The 24,209-nt window shown below is 40.4% G+C and overlaps 1 protein-coding gene across 12 annotated transcripts in view; it reads left to right on the top strand.

Annotated features, from left to right (window-relative positions):
* The window catches only part of FGGY (FGGY carbohydrate kinase domain containing), a 149,832-nt gene that overhangs the window by 9,267 nt on the left and 116,356 nt on the right, over positions 1-24,209 (top strand). For all 12 annotated transcript variants that reach the window (XR_004358612.1, XM_032696825.1, XM_032696827.1 and 9 more), the window contains exons 2-5: positions 1,962-2,170; positions 4,046-4,157; positions 5,642-5,793; positions 16,216-16,301. Coding sequence is in view for 11 of the 12 variants with exons in the window: in XM_032696825.1 (XP_032552716.1) it covers positions 1,973-2,170; positions 4,046-4,157; positions 5,642-5,793; positions 16,216-16,301 (548 nt within the window). In the remaining variant the exon portion in view is untranslated. The remainder of the gene's footprint in view (positions 1-1,961; positions 2,171-4,045; positions 4,158-5,641; positions 5,794-16,215; positions 16,302-24,209) is intronic.

Consider the following 24,209-nt stretch of genomic DNA (forward strand, 5'->3'; position numbering starts at 1 on the left):
GTGCCGGGCTGCTCAGGAGTTTTAGTGATGGATAGAACTCCCTTGTGCTGTCCAAGTAGAGAACAAAAAATGGTCCCTGGACCCAGCAGTGGGGTCTAAGCATGAAGTGCCAGGTTGAAGCAGGACAAAATCATTGTGTGATAACAGATCTCCGCAGATCGACCACATTCCCATGAGCTGTTTAAAGGCTGGGATGAGGGGAAGCCTCAGTAGGTTTCTTCTGCCAAGGTGTTATCTTCTGCCTTTTTCAGGGCAAATGAAACTTTGCCCAGCTGTTACACTGCTTAATTATTACCCAGAATCATGTTTGGAGTTTTCTGAGATAAAGGGCTCCTTTTTTTCCCTTCTTTATTTTACCTGCAACCTCTTAGCCTCAGTGATTATAGATTTGTGATGTCCATCAGCAGCAGTGGTTACAAGCCAGCCATGGATGTGAACAGCCACCTGTATTGGGCCAGTGCTATGTTCAGACTGACAGCCAAGGATAGTTCCTGACCCGTACTCAAAATTATGATTAAAATAGAGAAAAAAGGATTAATTTGAAATGTGAATAATCATATTCTACTAAGCATTTCTTTCCAATCTTTCCCTCTTTGCCTATGCCTCTCCCTCTAACCACCCCTTAGTCCACATCCAGAAGTAATCCAGGTCATTTATTTGGGGGAGGGGGGCTGTTTTTAAGTAGAGCCATTTTGATGCTCTGTAAATACCATGTGTTCGTCAAGTGGTAATCGATCCATTCGCTTCCTGGAAGTCAGAAGCTGTGTGTCAGCTGAGTTTCACGTGGTTCAGAGACGTAACAGATTCGCACAGGCACTAAACTTGGTACTTGTCTGATGTTTCAAATACTTGTACCAGCTCTTACTTAGCATTCTCCCAGCTTGGTTAAAATGTAAATGTTAACTCTTAATTAAGAACAAACTGTGAGAAATTTAGAACAGTGAATTTGTCACTATATTAAATGTGAAACAGTTAATATAGTGAAATATGCAACTCATTGTGAATAATTAAATCAATTAACTTAACCTCACTTTGTTCTTGTAGGTTGTCAGAGAGTAGGCAGAGATTTCCTCGGATGCTCTCATAACACTTTTTCAGCAAATTATATTCTGAGGCTTTAAAGTTGAGTGGATTGATGGTGGAGAGCTCTTAAAAACCTAACTTTTTATTTCTTTCTTTTTCCTTGGTTACCATGTACCTGATTGTCACGTGTTTACTTTAATTATCAGCATCACACTAGTTTTTTTTGGAAGAGGAAACTGTTTCCAGAATCTGCAGAGCTCCAGCCTGACTCACTGTCCCATTCAGCAGTAAAATGTCACTCAGGAGCTGGTTGGTTTGATGGGAGGCAGCAACTCTTGTGATCCTCGTTCCCTTCCAGGTCAGGGCTCAGTGGAGCCCAGCCCAGCCCCCCTTTCACTGGTTCAGGAGTGGAATTTGTTTGCTTTGAGACAGTGAATGACCTGTGGTGGTTCTGGCTGTCTTGTCCAGAGGGGAATTCAGCTTTCCGGGCATCACCAGCATCCCCATCTGCCAAAAAAACCCAGGAGCCTCTGGGTTGAAATTTCCCTTGTGTGTAAAGCACCAGCACAGCCTTTGCTTCCCTTCCTCTCTGCCTCTTTCTCCCCTTATGTAGATGTGATACTCTGTGACAACAGCACATTTTCATTGTATGAGTGCAGGAATTTTATCACTGCCTGCATATTTTACATGCACAGTTACAGTTTGCTTTTCAGGAGCTTCTGTGCCATGCAGCTTATGTGCAAACATTTGAAGAAAAGTGGTACAACTAGTGAAAGACTTGAAAACTCTAAGTAATTAAAAATTGCCAAGTGAAGACTTGCTGCAAAAATGAGTTATCCTGTGAAGTGCCTGTACTGCTTCTCTCCTGCCCTGTTCAGTACAGTTTTCCATCATCAGTTGTTTTATCTGCTTTTAATCCTTTTTTTTCCCTTCCACAGGTTTATTAAGAATGCACAGTAAGGAGACTGCAGTCAGGTACTATGTTGGGATTGATGTTGGCTCAGCGAGTGTTCGAGCAGCTTTGGTCGATGGCTGTGGGACAGTGGTGGCACACGCGGAGCAGCCCATCCAAATTTGGGAGCCCCAGCCAGACCACTATGAGCAATCCTCTGCAGACATCTGGGCTGCCTGCTGCTCAGTCACAAAGGTGGGCAAAGGCAAAGAAAATGAAGGATTTGTGTTGCAAGTGGTTCTTCAAGTTTTGAATGTTTGAGGTCTTGCAGTCCTTCAGGTCAGTTTGTGCTGTGTAACTTGTAACTGTCCTTGTACATTAAAGTCACCTTGAGGATGATGGAGCCTCACAGTGTTTGTTTTATTGGTGAGGAGCTGAAGGCCAGAGTGAAAAAAACTTCTGCTACAATTGCAAATAGAATGAAAGGCCCTTCTTTGTGCTGTTTTGGCAGGGGGAGGACTTACCCACTGCCTTCAGGTCTCACGTCTGTGGGGTTTGTTTTGCTGGTGTTTGTTCTACCCATGAGACAGTTCTTTGAGGAGTCAAGGTTGCTTAGAGCCTGGCAGTGCATATATTTGAAGATGTGCTCATACTGCACTGGAGTCACAAAGGAGCATTTATTGTATAGAAATTGTTATTTGGTTTGTAGATGGTCCCCAACATAACACCTGTGATCCTCATTATAAAAGGATCCAGTATTGTAAGACCAAAATAAATGATAAATGTTTGTGGATAACATCAAACATAAACCCAGATTGAAATAAACCTTACTGTAGGGGGAAAATTTGTGCCCACTGATCCAGGGCTCTGCCTGTACCTGCTGGCGGTAAAGGTAAATCTGTGACCTTGCTTGGCAGTGCACACAGAGGCCATTTCATCTTCCTTAGCAAAGCCCAGGCCTGCTCCATGTTCTAGGGTTGGCTTTTGAAATATTTATGACAGGCTTGGTAATTTGCAGATGGACAGTTCACCCATTGTCTTGTTATTGATCAACCTTTTCAAACATTAATGAGCTTGGCTCTGTAGAAATGCCCTGAGATGGAGAGGAGGAGATGAGGGGGAAGGAAGGGAAAGAAGGGAGTGACAGGAGTGATAGGGAAGAACAACTTATTGTTAAAGACAAGCAAGTCTTACTCTTTATTTGATTTTTCTTTTTGTGAGTTGCTTTGTTCTTGCTCTGGACCCCTTTAAATGCAGTCTCTGATGTGTGAGCAATAAAACAGTCTCTGAAACTATGGCTTTCCAGAGCCAGTAAGAGACTGGCACTGTAGCAAGTCTAGTGAAAGTCTTTCCTTATAGTACTAATTAAAATAATGATATTTTTATTGTTGCTGAGAAGTGGCAATTTATTACTCTTGTTCATTTTAGGTGTCTTGCAACCTCCTTTGGCACTTAATCCACGTGGGTGTTGTGTTTTTTTTCCAGTGCTGCTGGAAGCCATGAAGTTCAGGCATTTTGGGGCAGTGTTTTTTTGGTTTTTTTTTGAAAATCTTCCAGAAAAGTATGATGTCCAAACTCTTGGTGAGAGAGAAAAGGTGTGCATTGCAGAGGTGTTATCACTGCTACAGGTTTTGACCGGTTTTATTTTTGGGACCCTTCAGTATTGCAAGGCAAAAAGCTGTGGCTCAATATAACCAAAGCAATTCTAGAGTATTTATTGCTTCCACAGGTGGGAACTGAGTGAAGTAACTGATGGAAACACTTGGCCCTAATCCTGTGTCCGTGTTTCACATGCAGCTCAACTCTAAGCTTTCAAAAACAGAAAATAAATGGTTGCTGGTTTTCTGCTACCTTCATTTTCTGATATTTTTGTGCTTCCTGCTTTATCCAGGACCGCGGCTAGTAAAATTAAAAGCTATTAAGGACCTCTGAATTCAGTTTTGAGAACCAAAGAGTTTTTTGTAATTTATGTATTTTTCATTAGAAGTGTTAAAGAATACAGAATATAAAGAATTTCACAGTTTGAGCTTGCATTTTTAACTTGTAACTCACTTTCTGTACTCATTAGTTCAGTGGGACTTGCATATGAATTGATACATTTGTATTCATGTGTGTTTTGTGTATTTTCAGAAGGTTGTCTGTGGAGTGGATGCTGCCCAGATTCGAGGGATTGGTTTTGATGCTACATGTTCTCTTGTTGTTCTGGATAAACAGTTCCAGCCTTTGGCAGTCAACTGTGAAGGTAGGACTGCACACAAAAAATGGTGTTACTCTGTGTGTGCTACCACTGGTGGGAGTGAACTTTCCATTTCATCCACGTGCTCCATCTCCATCTTGGAGATGGAGATGACACAAAACCTTTTTTGCAAGAGGATTTTTTTTCCAGTTTAACTGTTTTAATTTTACTGCAAAATTAATTTTGGGATGAGAATTGCTGTTTGGCTAAGTATTTGGCATCCCAAGATCAAATTAATTCATCTTGGCTCAAAGAAATTGCTTCTTAGGGAAATCTAGGCTCGTTTTTCTTTTCTGCATGTTTTCTCCTCCTTCAGACTTTGCTGATCATGGCTTTTATAGTCTGTATAAATGCCCATCCACACTGGCTAAAGGAATACTAAAAATGTTGGTGTTAGTGTAGTCCAACTGCTTGCTCTGTCATGAAGCTGCAGGCAAGAGGTTCAGTTGTGTATTTTATTATACTGGTGCTCTGTCTTTGTCTAGGACAGTGCTAAACTTCAGAAACTGACTGTGACCTTCTTCTAAAAATCTGGTGGGTTTTATTAGAGTTGATGATTCAGAAGACTCAAAGTCTTTGTTGCACTTTATTTTTCAATGAATCCCATTTAAGATTAGGTGTGTGCAAAATCAGTAGTTACAGACCTACTCACAATTCTGTGTATGTTCTCTTCCTATTCTCAGATATATTTGTCATCTCCTCTTATCCTCCTCAAAAAACCAGCTTTGCCCCCAAAACATCCTTCTCTAAATTTAGATAGGATTATTTATTTTTCAATTTCAGAGTACCTTACAATCTGTTCGATGCCTAATGATGTCTGGGGCTATTCTGGTCTAGTGAGTCAAATTCAGTTCTTATTTTTTATGTTCTGATATCCCCATGGAACTTGTGAGTGATGGTGTTAAACAAGAAGACAAGAATTCACTGAATATTCTCATGCTGCTAAAAGTCATGCAGTGGTGGGGTTTCAGGCAGTTTCAGATTATTCCCCCTGAAACTGTACTTCTGAAAGAAATTAGGGTAGTTCAGCCCATAAGCACAGAAGAGGAAAGAGAATCTCTGTAGCTGTCTAGCTAGCTGACTAGCTGAGTTCATTTCAATTTACAGCAGAGTTGTTCAGATTTTGTCGCATTTTTAGTCCTTGGTCACCAAAATGCTTCTTTATATTTTTAACTAATTATGTGAACTTTGTCAAGAAGTTTGGGTTCTTTGATTGAAATACGGTCTATGAGAGCATGGTGTTTCAAAGTTCTTGGATGCTCCCAAGCCTGATTGGTTTGTCAGCATTCTCAGTGCTCAGCATGTCTTAAAGTTGGCTCAGAGGGCTGAAATGTTATTTTTAGATACTTAGTGTGGATTATTAGCTCAAAGAGAATTTGAGTTTTCGATGTAGAAGTGAAAGTGTGAAGCAGCTCAGGGTAACTCACAGTATTGAGGTGGGGTTAAACCAGACCTAAAATAATCTCTTTTTTTCCTTTTGTTCTCCCCAGGACAGAACCATAGGAATGTTATTATGTGGATGGATCATCGTGCAGTGAGTCAAGTCGAGCTCATCAATGCAACACAACATAGAGTTTTGAACTACGTAGGGGGAGCAATGTCTGTGGAAATGCAACCACCTAAACTGCTGTGGATAAAGGAGGTGAGTACAGTTAACATTGTGGGGCATTTTTACTAGTGATTAATGCTTTTTGTTAATTCCTGAGAATGAGATTTCTAAAAAGTCTTCAGCCTTGGTGGTGAACTCCAAGGTGTGCAAAGTAAGGCCAGGCTTAACTTGTTCTTTTTTCCTCTCAGTTACATAGAAAGATGTTTGATTTAATTGAAATGGCATGTTTCCTGAGAGGACATTTCATATGCCTTTCTTCTGTAAGATTAGCTATACATAGAAATTTAGGTGCAGGTAATGAATGAGTCCTTGAAGTATCCTGGGATTTAGTTATGGAGGTGTATTTCCTGTTCCAGCTCTTGCATCTGGGCATGCTTACAGGGGTGTAGGTGCTACTTGTGGGCTGGAGTCCCAGAGGCACTGCATCCAGTAGAGAGGGGATGTGATGGCTTTGGCTGCTGGCAGAGGAACTCTTCAGTTAAAGATTCTGTTTATTTCTGTCCCATCAGTAGCAAATAAACCATCTGTAGAGGGAAGATGCCCTGTTTGTAATGTGGAGCTCTACCTCTGTCTCCTGTGTTTAAATTCTGTGTGTCACAGATGACATATGGCCTCTTAAGAACAACTGTCAGATAAAAGGAGAGACACTTGCCACTTGAATTTTTTATAACCTCCTCCAGCCTGGCTTTTACGTTTGGCCTCAGTGATTCTCACGGTCACTTTAACAAAGTCCAAAAGTACTTGCTGCCAGTTTCAAGTAGTCCAAGTCTCCTGTCCTTGCAAACATGAGATATCATATCAGAACAAGGTGCACACTGGGGAGAGTCAAAGGAATTAACTGGTAGAAGCAGGTACTGACAGATTAATGATAATAGACCACAGTGAAAGTTGACAATGAAAAACCAGTATCCATCTACTAGTTCTTCCCTTCTTGAGCAATGAGTATCATACATCAGTCATTTTATAAATAATAAAATGTAAGCTGTAAAAACCTTAAACTGATCCATTAAGTTTAAAACATTTTTATATTGCAAGGTCTGGAATATCAGTACCTGACTGATCAGGAAACCCAGATTATGAGGTGTCCAAATGTGCCCACCAGGGCTGTAAGTGTGTGCTGTGTAAGCCCTCTGCCACAATTGCTGTGGTTTAAAGGGGAGAGCATTGCAGGGCCTGTTCCCTCCATGAGCCAATGGGTAGGACACAGCACTCACCTGATCCTACGTGCCAGCCAGGAGCAGGGATTGCCTGGCAGAAGGTGTTACCGAACAGGGCTTGTTCATGTGTCCCTTTTCAGCTCCTGACATAACAGATAAGGAGATTATTATCCTTAAGAGAGGTTTTTTTCCCCTCAGTATGTGCTTTGCTGAGCTGCTCACGAGACAGTTCCTGAGTGGGCTGGGAATGACTCACCACTAAACTGCTTATGCTTGTCCTGCTTAGCTCAGGCACCTCAACAACATCTACAGCAGCACCTGAGCTGGGGAGAAGAACAGCAACAGCTACCATGGGGTCAGCTGTAATCAGCTGAGATTTGGGCATGGAGTGCTCAGCTTTTGAACTTTGGAGAGGTACAGGATGGAGTGTTCTTACTGCTTCTGTACTTGTTGCAAAGTAGGGGGGTGAAAGGAACTGTCTGAAAAGGAAAGGTTTGTTTTCAGTGCTGGTCACAGTAATGGATCTGTGGATTACATGACATTGGGGCTGTCAGCAAAGGGTCGTGTTGGCCTCTGGCAGCTCAAATTCAGCCTCATGTAGTGCAAGTGTCCTCACTTTTTGCCAAGGAAGAAAAATGTGACAATAATTTTGAATGTCAGGTTCTCCAAATGAGAGCTACAACAGAGTTTACACATAATTTGTTACTCAGTGCACTGTCTTGAACTGGTCTACAAATATAAATTAATGAATTTTTTTCAGATTCTTTGTTACCAATATTTTATAGATAATAAACTGTGACACAGGTATTAAAAGTATGGTCAGGAAAACTACTTATGGTACTTAATGTGTCCTTCCTGTTTTTATGTGCTGTATCTTTATTTTCTGTATTTAGTATTTAGTGTATTTCCCTCCTGCTAATACTGCACAGTTCCCAGAAACATAGCAGAGTAAAATTTTGCTCTAACTCACATATCGTAAGGAAAAAATACTCTGTTCTGGTCACAAGATTATTTCTTAAGCTGGTGATAATGCACAAACTGGCAAAAAGGAAGTTTAGTTTTCAAATCCCTTGGGAGAGTTGCAAGATAAGCAGGTAGAAAGAAACATTTTAGTTTTGTTTTATTTTGTCCTTTTCAACTGAGGATATCTGAGGGCTTTGCAAAGTTGAAACTGGAATTCCCATTATGTTTCTACTTAATTATGACAACTGGTGTTGAGAACATCCTGCACTGGACCTGGTTTGACCTGGTTTACTGCCTGGGAAAGTTTTACATAGTGTGTGCCCACACTGTGCCGGGATGTGATCATGGCTTTGGTCTCTCCAGCTTTCCTGACTTCAGAATGTCACCAAACATGCTGTCAGCATGTTTCAGGTGTTGTGGATCTGAGTAGTTTATTTGTCTTAAATCCTCACCTCTGCTTATGTTTTCTCTCTCATATGTGAAATAATGTTTCCTACCGAGATATTCCTTGCTCCAGTGATCAGTACAGTCTTGGGACCTGCTTGAAAATAAGATCCCTCTCAAAGCATCCCAGAGTCTGTTGCTTTGTTGTGAAATGCTCTTCCAGAATTTTCTGCCAACTCATGCAAATACATACAGGTGGTTCAGATTTTTTCTGCAAACACTGCCTGCATTTCTGGAACTGTTTTCACCTGTCTGACTGCAAGGGCTGCTGCTTGCTGCAAGAATTGCTTTGGCTCAGACCAGGAATCTGTTTGACTCATTTTTGGTCTGATTAGTAGGTTTTTTGCTCTATACATTTAGCTAATTTTTCTGAACCCACATGCACTTTTTACACCAGCTGTGTCTTGTGATGATGACTCCCACTGTGCTTTGTGTGAACAGGTATCTTCTCTTCTGAAACAAGCTCCTTAAATTTCATTTGACTTCCAGTACTTGCAGAGTATAAGGTAGTGAAGTGTATCATTCCCCAGACAACACCTTCATGCCATGGACCATAGGGATATTTTTTTCCCTTTTCTTCCTTACTCCTTTCTTAATATTTCTCCCTGATGTTGTCATATACCTCACAGTATCCCAGGAAGTTAAGGCAAACAGTGGATTGGGCACATTCTCCCGTGACTGACCGTGATCCAAACTGGCTAAACCATGGTGTATCCAGAAGCTGCTTTGGCCTTTGTCCTTTTGGTTGGTGTCACCTTTCTGGAAAGTTCTGGATCAGAAAGCTGGACATGGCTGCAACATGTACAACACATGGATGTTTATAGAGAAAACAAAGCAGCACAAAACCCACAGCCAGACACTTTGCACAGTTTCTGCTCCAGGTCAGCAGAAACACCTTAATATATGAAGAGTCACTGCTGACTTTTGCTTTGAACTCCCTGGACCTTATTTTGAACTCCCCAGGAATTTATTGTTTCTGCTGTTGAATGGTTTTGTGCTGTTTTCCCTCTATACATCTCTGCCTGGGATTGGTGCTGTGCACATTCCACAGCTGCTTGCATTGATTTAGGTTTTGCAGAGAGGGTGCAGTGGGGAAGAGAACTGCTTTGAGTCTGAAGTTAAATAATAAAATAGAAGTTAAATAATAAAGGTAAAATAACCTGGTACTAATAATTAAAAACAATTTATAAATCCATTGAAGTAATCAGCAGAGTCATCTTTGGTGTCATTGGAAAAATGTCTGATACCTTTCTTTTAATCAAACCTCATGTATTTGTAACAATGAACAGCATCTGATTAGGAGAACCTTAAAATTAGTCCCCATGAAATATGTTCTTTTCAGTGGATCCTCATTTCTCTGGTACTCACAGAATTGTTTTCTCGAGCTTCAAAGTTTATTTAGGCTGGCATAAATATAATTTTTTATTTTTGAGTTTATTGCCTAACCAATTAATATTCAAGATTTCCCTTGACTTCTCCATATTCCACAGTTTGTGGATTCAGTCATATAAAACCTCAGTCCTGCTAGTACAAGGTAAGTTACACAAAAGTGACTGTAAATTAAATTAAATTAGTTTGCTAAGAGTCATTTGTGAGACTAATGATTTAGGAGATTAACTAGGTGCACTTTTGGAAGTAGGTTATTTAAAGAACTGATGCTAAATGACCCTTTGGACTGTTGTTACACCAATAGTTAGTTGTGTGTATACTGTGATCAAAGCCTCCCTCTCCCTTTCCATGGTACTAACCTGACTCTGGAGGGCCACATTAAAAGATCCTGTTGTCTCATGTTTTCCCCTGGGAGTATCCAAAAACAGAGTTTCCCTGCAGTATCCAAAAACCTGACCACTGTGAGGAAGGTTCTGACATGGGTCAATTCAGCAGTGTTGGCAAGTTGTGAGTCATTAGGGTGTCTCTCAGAGAAAGGAGTTGAATTTCTATTGTTTGGAGAATTTTCATCCAAGCAATTAAAATTATTTCTGAAGAATATGACTTTGAAAATTTACTCTGAATTGGTTGTAGTAATAAAGAGGGAGGAAAGGGGAGAAAGGACTAAGGTGGAGAGGAACTTTTGTTAAGGGCATGGAGTGATAGGACAAGGGGAAGGGCTTCAAACTGACAGAGGTCAGGGCTGGATTAGAGATTAGGAGGAAATGCTTCCCTGTGAGGGTGGTGAGGCCCTGGCACAGAGAGGCTGTGGCTGCCCCATCTCTGAAGTGACCAAGGCCAGGTTGGATGGGGCTTGCAGCAACCTGGTCTGGTGGAAGGTGTCCCTGCCCATGGCAGGGGATAGAACAAGATGAGCTTTAAGGTCCTCTCCAACCCAAAGCATTTTGTGATTCTGTGATGACCTAACTGTGCTTTTCCATTTCCATCATCCTATTCCTAGAACTGAAGTCAAGGATGGTCTCACTGACTGTGAGGAGTGAGCTGACACCGCTGTAAGAGAAGTAGATACTGGTCCTTATCTCTTTTGTTATGCTTTTCTGTTATGCTCAATTTATTTTTATTTGAGGAAGGATTTACTCTCATCTGCTTCTTTTTTACTTTCTTTTCCATATAATGCATTCTCTTTAACATTTCATCTCCTTACACATAATAAAGATTCAGCTAGAGACAAGAGGCTTCAGGATATATTCTGTTCTTACAGCTCTTCATCTCTATTCCATTTTGGCCTTGAATTAAGAAAATAAACTTTGAAGGCCACAATAGGCTTTTTGAGATCTTTTGTTTGATTTGCAGTGCCTTTCGTTCGGTTTAGTTTGATCAGTGCTGAATCATTTCACCCTCTAACACCTAGTAGTCAGTGTCCATGAAGTGTTTGTGATTGCAGATGGGTGTTCCTGTGGCAAAGCCACCCCTGAAGTGGAGTTTGTGTCAGGGACAGCTGCAGTCAATGATCAATCCTGTGTAGCCTATGGGGCAGTCTGGGTGAAGTGGGCACATCTGTGGCCCACTTAGGAGGAGCATTTTTCTGCTTCCGTGGACCACGTGTGGTGAGAGAGAGAGTCCAGTGTTAAATCTGTAATGTAAAATAAAAGAAATACATGATTTTTTTTTTTTTCCAAAAAGCTGATTTGTGTGGGTGCAGCCACATTTGACTTTTGAATGTGGTCAGCCAAACTAAATACATCAAGTGTAGATAAAGTTGAAATAAAGAATCATTATCCTGTGACAAATATTTAGAAGATAGCTGGAACATAATTCTGACAAAGTCTTGCTAAAGTCAGTGAGGTAAGTTTGAATGTCAGCTTCACTGAAAAAGAGAGGGGTCTTTCAAAATAGCTAGTTAAATTCACTCCTTTTGCTCTTATTTCCTTAGATTTCTTTGTTCTCTAGAATTATCTTGCACACTACTATTGCAATAGTTCTGTAGTTGCAGGTGCATTTTTTGCAGCAATTCTGCTGTTTTGTAGACTTTGGCTAAAGAAATGGGATGTTCACACACATTCAGGGTGTGTGGATAGTTCTGGGAGGTAGATGCCTGCGTATGAGCTGAAAATACAGGTACAGGCTCCTTCCCTTGGGAATTATTTTGCTGCAGGTGTTTCTACAGCATGACTGTACAGATGTCTGTGCTTTGGCAAACCAGCATTAGAGCAGTGAGAGCACAGCTCGAACACGGCCGTGCAAAAATTGCAGGGCAGGGGTTTGCAGCTTCAGAATTAGCCTGTTAGTATTTTTTTTTTCCCCAGAGATAGTAGAAGAAAAAAAATCTTGTTTACTAACTTCTGGCTGGAAATTTTATTGTAGCTTGTGCCAAACTGAAAGGATGCATGTTATGTTTTCCTCATAGTAATGACATTACAAATCAGCTATTTCTAAAAAATACTAGTCCCATGAAATCAGAGATGCTGTAGTTTATTCTAAGTGGGTGGGGGATGCTGGGCTGGGAGTAGATATTTGGTTAGTAACTGTCTCCAAATGAAATGCAATTTTCCTATGCTCTGCTTTCTCAGCTCTGTTCTTAATGTAGTGTTGAAGAACAAAGAAAAGCCTTTAGCAAAAAAAAATTTCACTTCGCAGAATGACTATCTACATATTATTCCTCTGCAATTAATAACTAAAATCAATAGGCTGTATTTTTTTTCCTAGCACAGTGGTCAGTGATGGTTCTGTGTGTTCTGTGTTCACATCCTCAGTTAGAGCTGCTGTTTGATCCAGCGTTCTTCTCTCTGTCCCCTGGGACTTGCAGCTACCAATGGGATAATTTGCAGGAACAATTAAGACATCTCTTTCCCTGGCTGTGGAGGGAAGGACAGTGGATGGACTGGCATCAGCTTGGCAGCAGCTCCTTTACTGCATTTCTTCTTCCTTGCTTGCTGCCCTTGCACTGGCTTTTTGTCTTGTTGAATGTGAGTGAATGTTTTTCCCTTAAAATAAACAGTAAATTCCGTGTTGAGAATGAGTCCAGGCTGTTGAGTTTAGAGCTGAACTCTTGTTTAGAATTGTTTATAAATGTTTCAGCACTCTGTGTTATCAAAGTCCGTACGCAGTGCAGACACATGTGCACAAGCCACACTCAGGATACCTCTGGGATTTGAGGATACCAGCACGTGGCTCTGACACATCTTGCCCTGGTGGTCTTCCTCTAAAAGTTTACATTCCAAGGTCCTCCTCTCCCCCTGTCCCGCTTCCTGAATCTGATCATTGGGTCAGTTAATCTTTTACCAATTAGAGGGCAAGTCATGGTTGCAAAATTGATCCATTTGTGGCCTTGACTCTGGCAAGGACAGAATTTCTGCTCAGGACCTCTCTTGGAATAGCTCTATCCCATGATTTGGCATCCCATGTGAAGTGTGGGAGATGCAGGTTATAAGTCCTTGCTCTGTCTGAGTTGGAGCAGGGCATGGAACATCAGTTTCTTACATTCCTTGAAGTGTTTGCATTAAGTGTTGGGTTGTTCTCTTTCCTCTGTTCACACAATGTACATTTGTTTTCGGTAATTTAGAAAAAGACACACTGATAGACTTCATAGCCCTATGCTACAGATTGCCTGGGAGATGGAGATTCAAATCTGGGGATGAACTGGGAAAAGCAGATGGTTCTTCAGTGATTTTCAGGCTTCTTTCTGGTTTTCGGATGACTTAGAGTTTGACCTGATGTGGAACTTAAATGCTCATATCAGCTTTCATTTTTGCCCTAAATGGTGAAACATTTTTATGCGTCCATCTGTGCCTTTTGATTTTAACCTGGATTTCTGATACACCACACTCAGATGATTTTTGAATTTCTGGGTTTTGGCTGATGAGTAGCCACGAAATTTAGACTGATACACTGTGTTAAATCACATGTTGCTTCTAGCCTAAATTTAGATAATCTCGTGGCCAACAGGGATCTATTATGAAGGCTGTCTATAGTGTAATTTAAGATATTTGATTAATGTTTAATCTCTTAACAATAACAAAAGTTAGAATATCTTTAATGTTTTTATACACAGTTTACTTCTGGTGGAAAAAAGTGTGTTTTAACAAACATTAGATGACTGAAGATCACTCCATCTCACAAGATAACTATACATTCAGTAAGAGCAGAAATCAAAGGTTTCCTGTACAGAAAGAGGCTGCCTCAGCAAACCTGAGTAAAATCTGCATGTTAAAGCTCTTTCAGTTTTTCCAAGGAGAATGTGGCTCTAGGTATCTCCAAAAAATTTCATTGGATGCTGGAGCTCCTGTGAAATTCTACCTTTGTATGTATTTTCAGTCCAATTACAAAGTCCCTCATTATCCTGGACATTCCTTGTCTAGGAATATTAAGAAGCATTGCATTACATAATTCTTAAACTCTTTGTCCCCAAGCATTTGGGATTATCTATAACAACCTCAAAAAAATTATTCTGTGGAGGTATAGTTGTTAAAACAACCCAAAACAATCAGAGAGCTGAAGGAAAGGGACTCTGGAAGTACCCCTGGGAAACAGCAGGACTGTGTGAGTTCCTCCAAGTGAGTTTGGAGGGTGAGTCGCAGGATGTGAACACAGCATTTGGGAACGTTCCCGGATCTTCTCCACAATCCTTTTAATGTGGTCACAGACTCCTGACTGTGGGTGAAAATAAATCTGAATTAACTTCAGTGAAACATGGAGACTTTAAATTTGTTGGGAAAAAGCACCGTGATTCTTGTTGTCTGTACTAATTAGTGATGACACAGCGTCGAGATGGCAAAAAATGAATCATTTGGATGTTCATGAAACAACATACTTTGAGTGTCACTAACATGTGGCTTTTGGGAATTCTTGAAGAAATAAAATCAGGATCCAAGTAGTATCTTTGGTGAAGCAGATTTGTTTGAAGAGGACAGTTACTCTTAATCCAGCTTCCTTTCTTATTATCAGTGATAGACAAACTACTGTTGTTCCTTGAAGGCTATCAGGTGTGTTAACGGCACATAATGGCTTTTATTATCAAAATAATCGGGCTGAGTGACCTTTGGACTAAATTATGGAGCTCCTTTGCATTCACATATGAAGTTAAATATGATGTGTGTAGCAGCCACATGAGCTAAACCTGAATGGTCAGGAACAAACATCCAAAGGTTGTGCATTTAATGTTGAAAAGTTGTAATTGGAGCATTTGTTTTTTGAACTTAGTAGAAATCCAGCAAGTTTCAGAAGGTTTTGAAGAACTAAACAGAAAGATAAGACAGATTCTTTGCATGATCCAAAACTAAAGAAAATTTTTCTTTTTTTACACTTACCCAATTGCACCTTAGTTTCTGGAATTCATTAACTCCTTTTCAACAATTTTCTGGACTTGTAAGATTTTAGTTTGATATCATGTAGTATTTGAATAAAGTTACAGAATCATCAAATCACAGAATGGGCTTGGGAGGGATCTTGAAGCTCATCCGGTTCCAACCCCCTGCCATGGGCAGGGACACCTTCCACTAGCCCAGGCTGCTCCAAGCCCCATCCAGCCTGAACACTTCCAGGGATGGGGCAGCCTCAGCTTCTCTGGGCAGCCTGTGCCAGGGCCTCACCAACCTCACAGAGAAGAATTTCTAGAGCCACATATTCTTTCTTAAAATGGAATTATGTTTTCTTTTAATTTAGCATGTCCCTTCTTAATATTGCATGGAATTAAATCTGGCTCCAGAAAGAGCCCAGGTAGGACTTGTTTTTCTAGCACAGCAGCTGCTCTTAATAAGTGAGAAAACTTTACACCTTTTCAATGATTTAAAAAGCTGGTGGAGGTTTTTAAATCAATGTTATCTTCTTGTGGAAGTCTGTTTGTGACCCTTGTGGTCAGCAGCACTGACTTCTGTTTGGTTTTGATGTTCTTTACTGGTTTTGGTGTACCAAGGTCAGAAGTGGGCATTGAATTCTTGCTTTCTGGACCACCGTCTGTCTGCAGAGTAGAGCAGTGGAAACTCCCTGTAAATGATCTGTCTTGGTAGAAGAGTTTTTTAGGAGTTTGGAAACGTCAAGTGGCTTTTCCAAAAGCCATGTGATCCGAAAGCTTTGCTCTTGTGCTCACAGAGCTGTTTGTTTCATTCCTGTGCTTACAATTAACAAATACGAAATTTGAAATGGTAAATTCTAGAAAGTAGAGTGTCCTTCAAATAAATGGTTTTTGAGAAGATTGTGTGTTGACTTTGAGGCTGCTGTGACACAGAGCAGCTGATGGGGAACTGAGAGCTCATGTTATTGATCTGAAACTTGGGCCTCCGTGAACTTTTCATGGGAAACTTTGCTTAAGATCAGCCTGTGGTGGGGCAAAGGCTCAGTTCTCTAGGCAGCAAATCAGAGAGCAGAGCAGACAGGATGATCAGAGTAGTTGGTTTGAAAAAATTGTCCTTTTTACCTAAATATCAGGGTTTTTTAATTGCATTACAATAAGAACATGATTATACCTGACCTCTAATATCTGCATTTCTAAACATATTTTTGTTAGAACTTGCAGGAATCCTGGGAGAAGGCAGGCTACTTCTTTGATCTTCCGGATTTCTTATCTTGGAAAGCCACAGGTGTCACTGCAAGGTATGTTAATTATAACAATATGATTTGGTCATCCTCATCTATTTTCTTCTGTATGTTCTGCTTTAATTCATTGTGACTGGACATGCTGTTGTGTACATCTGTCTGTAATTGAGTCTACCCGAAAACATCTTGAACCTATCTCCTGCTTCCATGTGCATTCCTGAGCACAGTTGTTCCTGGGAGCAGTGTAGTTCACAGATACAGTTTGTTGCTACAAATGTCAGTTAATTGGTCTTGTGATCCATTTTGGAACAGAAATGTGATTGCTCTAGTTCCTGTGAAATACACTTTTAATAATTCTCTGAAATCTGGGGTTTTTTACAAGTTTATTGACTTTAGGGAGAATTGGAAAGAAACACTTCTTTGCCATGTGGGAGGGATCTGTTAAAATCTTGTTTACAGTGGTCATTTCACTGTAAAACACAGCAGCTGTATTGCTCCTCAAAAGCATCCTGGAATACCTCCTGAGCAGTTTAACAAAATCCTCTGAGAGAACCCCTGAAAAATCTGCATTGAAGTCACCAGCACAAGTGAAGTGTATTTGCAGATAAACAACTCTTTGTGAAAAGTGAGGGATAGTATTATTTATGGACTTACATGACCAGCTGCAGTTCACAGTTATTTCCATTGCAGTTTGTGGAGCTGAATCTGCAAAATGTAGTCTCAGATGAAAACTGGTCACAGGGTAGTTTTGGTCTCTCTGGAAATGAAGATACCTTTGCATCAGACACAGTTTTTTGAGTTATTTGAGTGCTCTATTTTTCCCTAGTTAGTCTTCGTGACTGACAGCTTTTGTTATAGTGTTATATGTTATATATTCCCTACATTATAGAGCAGGGGAATGCTGTGTTTGACTTAAAGGAAAAACAGAGTTGCTAGATGGTAACTGATGGATAGTATCTCAGTTCTTCCTTTGGATTTTCAGTCAGATTTTGCAGTATAACTATGTATTATATATAAAAAAGAACAACTCTCACCCCACAGATCTTGCAATCTAAGCAGTCCTGTCACCTGGCCCAACTCTTCCTTCAACAGGATAAATCCCAGGTCCCAGATGATATTCCGTGCAGGGTCTGCAACTCGTGAAAGTACTCAAGACTTGGATTTAGAATTAGAACCCTTTAGTCAGGGCATTTGGTGGAGAATGGTCTGAAAAGGGAGGGTACAGGGGTACTGATGGCTCCTTGGTCCTGCCTGGGTTTGGCTTTGTACTCTTGGCTGCAGCTTCCTGGAGTTGAAGCAGAGAACCTCTTCTAAAAACAAAAACTGTTGCAGAAGATTATACTCAAAAGTAGAGATGCCTGAATTTAGGCTGGCAAATTCATTCCCTTAGCAATGACAATTTTATTTTTCAAAACCATTTTGATTCTATTGATGAATGTTGGGAAAAGACTTTCTGGACCAAGTCTTCCCCCACCTTTGGTTGAGAGTCTTCTGTTTTGGATAAAATAGTTCTTTGTAGTGCCTCCTTTGCTAACTTAATGTTAAGCCCATTAACATTAAAATTAAGCCCATTGTTTTGGCTCTAGTGAAATGTCTTATAGGGTAGCAAAGCAGGAAGAAAAAGATAGGAAAATAAGGACAAGAAATGTTTTGCTGGAATCAAACCTAATTTTTTCCCCCTTTCTCTCTTTCCCCCATGCACACCTGTTTTTTGGGAATTTCCTTGTAGTTTGGTGAAGTAAAGTAATTTGCCCTGCATATGCTCATAATACAAGGGAATTGTGAATTTGTCAAGTATAAGATTCTTCCCACCTTTTCTCCCTTTGAGCACAAAGGAGCCTATTCACAGGGCAAGACACAGTGTTACTCACTCTGAATCATGCAGAACTTGGCCCTGATAAAAGACAGATTTATTTTTTTAAAAATTTGTTTTGGTGATGGGGATTTTACCAAAATAAATGCAATTCCAAAGGCACTTTTATGGGAAAGACCTTGCTTCTTTAAAATTTTAAGGGGCTCTCTAAAACATTTTGTGTGTGTTTGACATTTAAAAACTGTGTATAGTCTTTTTGCTTCAGTGAGGTCGCTCAGAGCAGAACATTGTGTGTGAGATGCGAATGGGACATGTTTGAAAAGCAGTTCTTGATGTGTATTTCTGAGTATGAAATCCTTTCTCTGTCCCCTTTAATTTTGCTGGCTTGAACTGCCTTGTTGCCAAGGTTTTTTCCAGTGGAACTATAATAAAAACAGTAAAGACTTCTTACCTCCAAGCTGGAGATTCAAATGTATTCTGAGATTTTTTTACCTACTGGCTTTGAAATTGCTCTGTGTCTCACTGAACAACACCCACCCATCACTTCCAGAGGATAAGTTCCAAATTGTTGATTCCCATTGTTCTTGGAAGACTGTTGCCTGTAATATTTCATATTTAAAATAGTTCTTTTTTATTGTTTCTCCTTGATGAAAGACCCTTGAGTTTTTTCTGAATGATCCTGACTATTATGCATTGAAAATGTTACTGACAGCTCTTTAGTTAACAAATTTAAAACTTTGTAACTTCCCAGCTTCTGCCCCCCAAGGTTGCCACAATGAAGTGTTGGTTTTGCCACTTGAACACTCAGTTGTGTTCTCTCAGAAATGCTGTGGTGGAGAGGAAGAGCTGTTCTGTCACAGACATGTTAGAAGTGCTTTGCAGAGGCTCAGCACTTCGACTTGTGGTGAGTGTGACTCACTGCTCCCCCTCCCACCATCTACTACCTCTGATAACTTTTTCTTTATATGGTGTTTTGGGTACAGCTATCTTAATAAAATCTAAACACTTATCTAGTTACAGGCTACTGTGTTATGGATGGAGAATCCAGAGATGTACATCTGTGATTTCAGTGTATTTCTGAGGTCTCGTGAGGGATTCCACTGCAGATAAGAACATGGCTGAGCTGTTCAACTGGGTGGAATTCACACACAGATTTCTCAAAGGTCATGTGTATAGACCCAGCATTCTGCTTCAGGGCCACTTCCAGTCATGAGCAACTCACAGGAAAATGAGTGGGTCTCTCCTGCATTTAAGATGAACTGTAACTAATGAGAGATTAAACCTGTGAAGGAGGATTTGGGAAACATAGGGAAAAATGTCAGGCTGAAGTTATTGAGATAGTGTCCAACATTGTGCTGCAAGCCACCTCCCAAAATTACCAAAAAAAGTTGGAAGAAACTAAATATTTGTACAGATTTTTTTTCCATATTATTATCATCCTCTAGATATGTTAATATTTGGGGGAAAGTAATGTATTACCTAGGAGAGACTTCATCTCTTATAGGGATGTTGATGCAAATAATTTTCCTGTGGAAATAATTGTCCAGTCAGTCTTCAGCTGCTTGCCATCATGACAGGGAAAAGGGTGGAACAGATGTTTTGTATACTTTGGAGGAACTTTTCTAAATTATCTCCTTCCAACAGATCTCAGGATCGTGAGTTTCTCCAGAGAAAATCAGTTTTATAGGAAAGAAATTCATGCTGTTGCGGTAATTACAGACTGCAAAGTGAAGGAGAAATGGTTGTAGTTGATTAAAAGCGTTTCTGGGAACCACATAACCAATATTAGTCTGTATCTCTGTGAGAGGGGGTGATATCTTTTTAATATACAGTGTATTTTCAACAGGAAGATCCCTTGACTAATTGTTTTCTTTCATTTATGAGTTCCTTGGCTTGAGCACATTTAAATAGCTGACTCTTTATGTTAAGCGGTGACTGAGTCCTTAGAGTTTATTTGTCACCCGTTTCCAGTTACTTATCACTAGGGCTTGAGACGGCTCCGTTGCACTGATGGAAATCCAGAGGACTCCTTGGATATTCCTGGGGTTGATGCAGAGTCTGCTGGGATCAATAGCAGAGATTGGTCCCTTGCTGAATCACAGTGATGGAAGTTTATAGTGAAACATTAAGCTGGGAAGGTGCTCTTGAATCCAAGAATCTGGATTCAGGTCTCTGGTCTGTTATATCCCCTGTGTGATTGTAGAAGTGAATTAAATCTGCATCTTCAGGGGTGTTCGGGCAGCTGAACACATTTGGGGATTTCATTCTTGTTCATCCCTGTATTTGCTCTTCAGCTGTTAAATTGATATATCCACACACTCTTAGGAGGTTTCTCGCTTTTACCACTGTGAGGTGAAATCGCTGTGTCAGTGGAGTCCTCACCAAATGTTTTATCCAGATAGGCTGGAAACTCTGAAAAGGGAGAGAGTTTGGAAGAGGAGCTTACGTTTAGAGGTGCAGTTGAAAAAACAAACTGATGTGAGTTAAATGATTATCTGAAGGATGTCTGTGTCTTTTTAAAGGATTGGGCAATCCCTGCAGTGAGACGTGGTAACTGGACCAGTGCAGACACCCATTTTGGGGCCAGCTGCCCTTCCCTTCCTTCCCAGCCTTGCCATGACTAATGTATACCCTTTGGCTGGGCCCTGGAGTTTGGCTTCTTGTTTATATTTTATGCCTACTTCGAAAGATGGCTGGTTTAAAAATCAGGCCTCTCAATGGAAAGAAAGGGCCAAGGGAATATTTCAGGAAGGGCCGAGGGAATATTTCAGAAGGCTGTTGTGATTAGTGCTGAGCCCATGTGGCAGTGACAGTATCCTGAGCTGCACTCAGGGGTTGTGTCCTGTTTATGAAATGAAACCCAAAACTTCAGACTTGCAGACTTGTTTGGAAAAGTCTCTGGGGAAGGGAGAACTATCTTGAAGGGCTGGTTGGGAGGGGAGGAATGGTGTTTTTGTGGATTGGACAAACAAAGTACCATGGATTTCTTGTCATGGAGCCAACAGCAAGTGTCCCTGTGATGGTATCTTTGCCAAATGAGAGAATTCTTCTGCTGTTGGGCTTTTAATAAATTCAAAACATGTTCTTTAGAGACTGGTGACACATAGGCTGATCCAGAAAATAGGAAATGTGTAGCTGGAAAAGTTATCAGGATTGTGAAGGGCAGGTGCAATGTGGGCCGTTACTGTTAGATTTTTTTTTAAAATTTAAAAGTGATATATCCTTGAGTATACAGAGTAACCTGAAAGAATTCTGTGTGCTAAAGAAGAAAATTGTTAGCGGGTCTCGTTAACCTTAGCCAGGAAGCACACAGGCAAACAGGAAGCTTTAGCTATTGTTATTGTACAAGTGCCCTTTACAAAATATTAGCAAAAGGAGCTTAATGTGTTTTCCACAAGAACGGGAGCCCTTCATAGTATCTCACTGTGCAGAAAAACTGCATTGTCCCTTTCCAGCAGCTTTGGACATACACTGAGACCTTGCATTGCAGAGGCTTGCATTGAGATCTTCAAATATTTACTACTTTGATTATTTTTTTAAGATGTTAGGATTGTTAATTAGCTGTGGCAGTATCTAGCCCTTTGTTTTCTATTGTGTTCATTTGCTGCTGAAAAGAAAAAAAAGCCAGCTAGGTCAGTATAGAAAGGATTGGGGCAGGCAGTGGATGTATTCCTGGCAGCGTTCCACAGAGACAGTGAACTCTGAGCCAACCATGAAGTCATCGTGAACTCAGGGAGTCTCACTAATCCAAGGCAATGTGTCTTAATTTGACAAAGCAAAGGCTGCTTGATAAGCCAGCCCAGCTAGAAATACTGTTACAGGGGGTGTTTGTTAAACTGAGATTGTGGACGAGAAACGTGCTGATATGAAAGGAATCATCTTGTTTTCAGGTCCTTACTCCCCCAAGCCCAAAGGCAGCTTGGCTCCCTTCTCCCCTGTGGTTCGGGCTGTGCAGTGGCTTGATGTGAAATTTGAGAAACATATGTAGTTTTCTATTTCAGGAAAATGATCTCAGGGATTGAATGTGTGTTTTGTTGGCTGTTAAGCTCTGATCTTGCCTAGTGTGGTAGTTTGAGAGTGTGTATGTATGTGAGTGTGTGTGTGTGTCTCTGATGGTTAAAATGTTCTCCAGCACTTCAAAAAATAATAATTAAAAAAAAAATAAATCAGAGTTCATATATTCATTGTTAAGGGTCTTATTTCTTCAGTCTCAAAAGGCAACATCCTACATCGTAAGAAGCCTCTTAAATAAATCTACGATGTGCATCAGAAAATATGTTTTATTTTTGCATGGTGATAATTAACATTTACTTGAGCTGATGAGTGGTGCACAGTTTTCCATTGAAGCAAAAAAGCTGTGTTTAAACATCCCTTTCATTGTTGATCCTGTGCAGAAGCAGTATAGATATGTATGAACACTGTAATTATTAACTTCCCTGAGGTTCAGATGATTATCTTCATTTAATAAAGTTTGTGAAGAGATGGCTGGGAATCTCTGAGATCTGTCTTTCTGGGATCCTGACTAATGGTGGCACTGGATAACTGTGCCTCACTGGGGCTGGGGGCGAGTACTGAAGGAGGTTGTGGTGTTATGACCTTAAATTCTGAAGAAAGACAAGACAGAAACTGCAGAGGAGTTTGTTGTCTTTTGGTTCTCTTCATCTCATTTTTTATAATCTTCAGATACAGGCTGAATGTTCAGGGTGATTCTTTTGCATCAGCTCCTGTGAACACCGTCAGGGATCGGACCCTCGTGGTACAGGGGGTGTAATGAACGATCTGTCATCTCCTTTGAAGTCTTCTTATGTGAAACCCCACGGAAAGCCCCACGCAAAGCCCCTGCCCCTTGTGGAATTGGGTCTCTGTTCAGCCAGAGCTGTGTAACAATTGCTTCCTTGCATAAATTTGAACCAGATAAGAAAATAGCCATGTTTATGAACTCCTGGGTCATTTGCAGCCCTGGCAGTGTTTCAGTGTGCACATATATAATGCATGTATTCACAGTAAATTCTTAAAAACCACCCCCCTGAAAACAATAACATTCCAGGAGTGTTCTCATCCAGGGAAGGAAAAGAAAGCTATGTAGCATGAAGTCTGTGCATTGCATGTGTACATACAGTGCTTAGAAGTATTTAAACTCACAGAAATTTATTATTCCATAAGGAGATCTTTCATCTTGTCTTTAAAAAAAAAAAAATCCAAACCTTTACTCTTCTGGAATGTCTTGCGTATAAAAGTGTTAACAAATTCAGGCTTTAAATGCTGCTCTTAAGTAAGAAAGTAGCATTATTATTTTATAGCTGGGAAAAGAGCCGTATAATTTGAAGGGTAACATTCTTCTAAGTGTTTAGCTGGGCATCCAGCTTTCGGTCTGCCTTGCAGTGAGAATTAGGTGTCGTATTCCATGGACATTTTCACAGATCACACTATAAATTATTTATTCAGGACCAATTCTTCCTGCAGACTTCCCAAACAAATGCTTTTCACCACTGGAGTGTTCCTCCTCTCCCTTTCACTGTAACACATGGCTATAGCAACAATCTTGGCCTGGAAGGCAGTTTACCTACAGATTTGCTTTATTTTTGTTGGCTGACTCTCTCAATCTGCTTAATGTGAGTAACTTTCCCTGGAAATTCTCAGCATGCTTTAGGATGACACTGATGGTGTCAGGGTTGATTTACATTATCTCTTTAAAGAGCATTAGCTTGCCTAGGACTTTTTCTTTTATTTGTTTTAGCATTCATGTTCTCCAGAGAGGAGCCTTTTAACTGTGAAATGTAAATAACCTGACAAGGAAGACTTCAAAAGTAAATGATTCTTTGTCCGTGGCAGTGATACCAAGCTTGCCAACTCTGTAACCTTTAAAACAGAGCACTTTTATGCTTGACCTGTCATCTGCCTATAAAAATAATCTTAGATCAATGATACAGTGCTTTCAAGAATGTGTCTGAAGAAAGCAGACACTTCCATGTATGTGTTCTGTCATTTCTCCATTGTGATGGACCATCTGCTGCTTCAGCTCTCAGGGAGATCTGGGTATTGATTTGGTGTCAGTGTCTGGTGTGCTCTGAGGTGGGGAACACTTTCACTGCAGTTTGCAAATTGATGTTGCCAGATAGCGAGCCTGATATTATATAAATATATGTGTTTTG

This window comes from Chiroxiphia lanceolata, chromosome 9, assembly GCF_009829145.1.
Source record: "Chiroxiphia lanceolata isolate bChiLan1 chromosome 9, bChiLan1.pri, whole genome shotgun sequence".
Taxonomy (NCBI): Eukaryota; Metazoa; Chordata; class Aves; order Passeriformes; family Pipridae; genus Chiroxiphia; species Chiroxiphia lanceolata.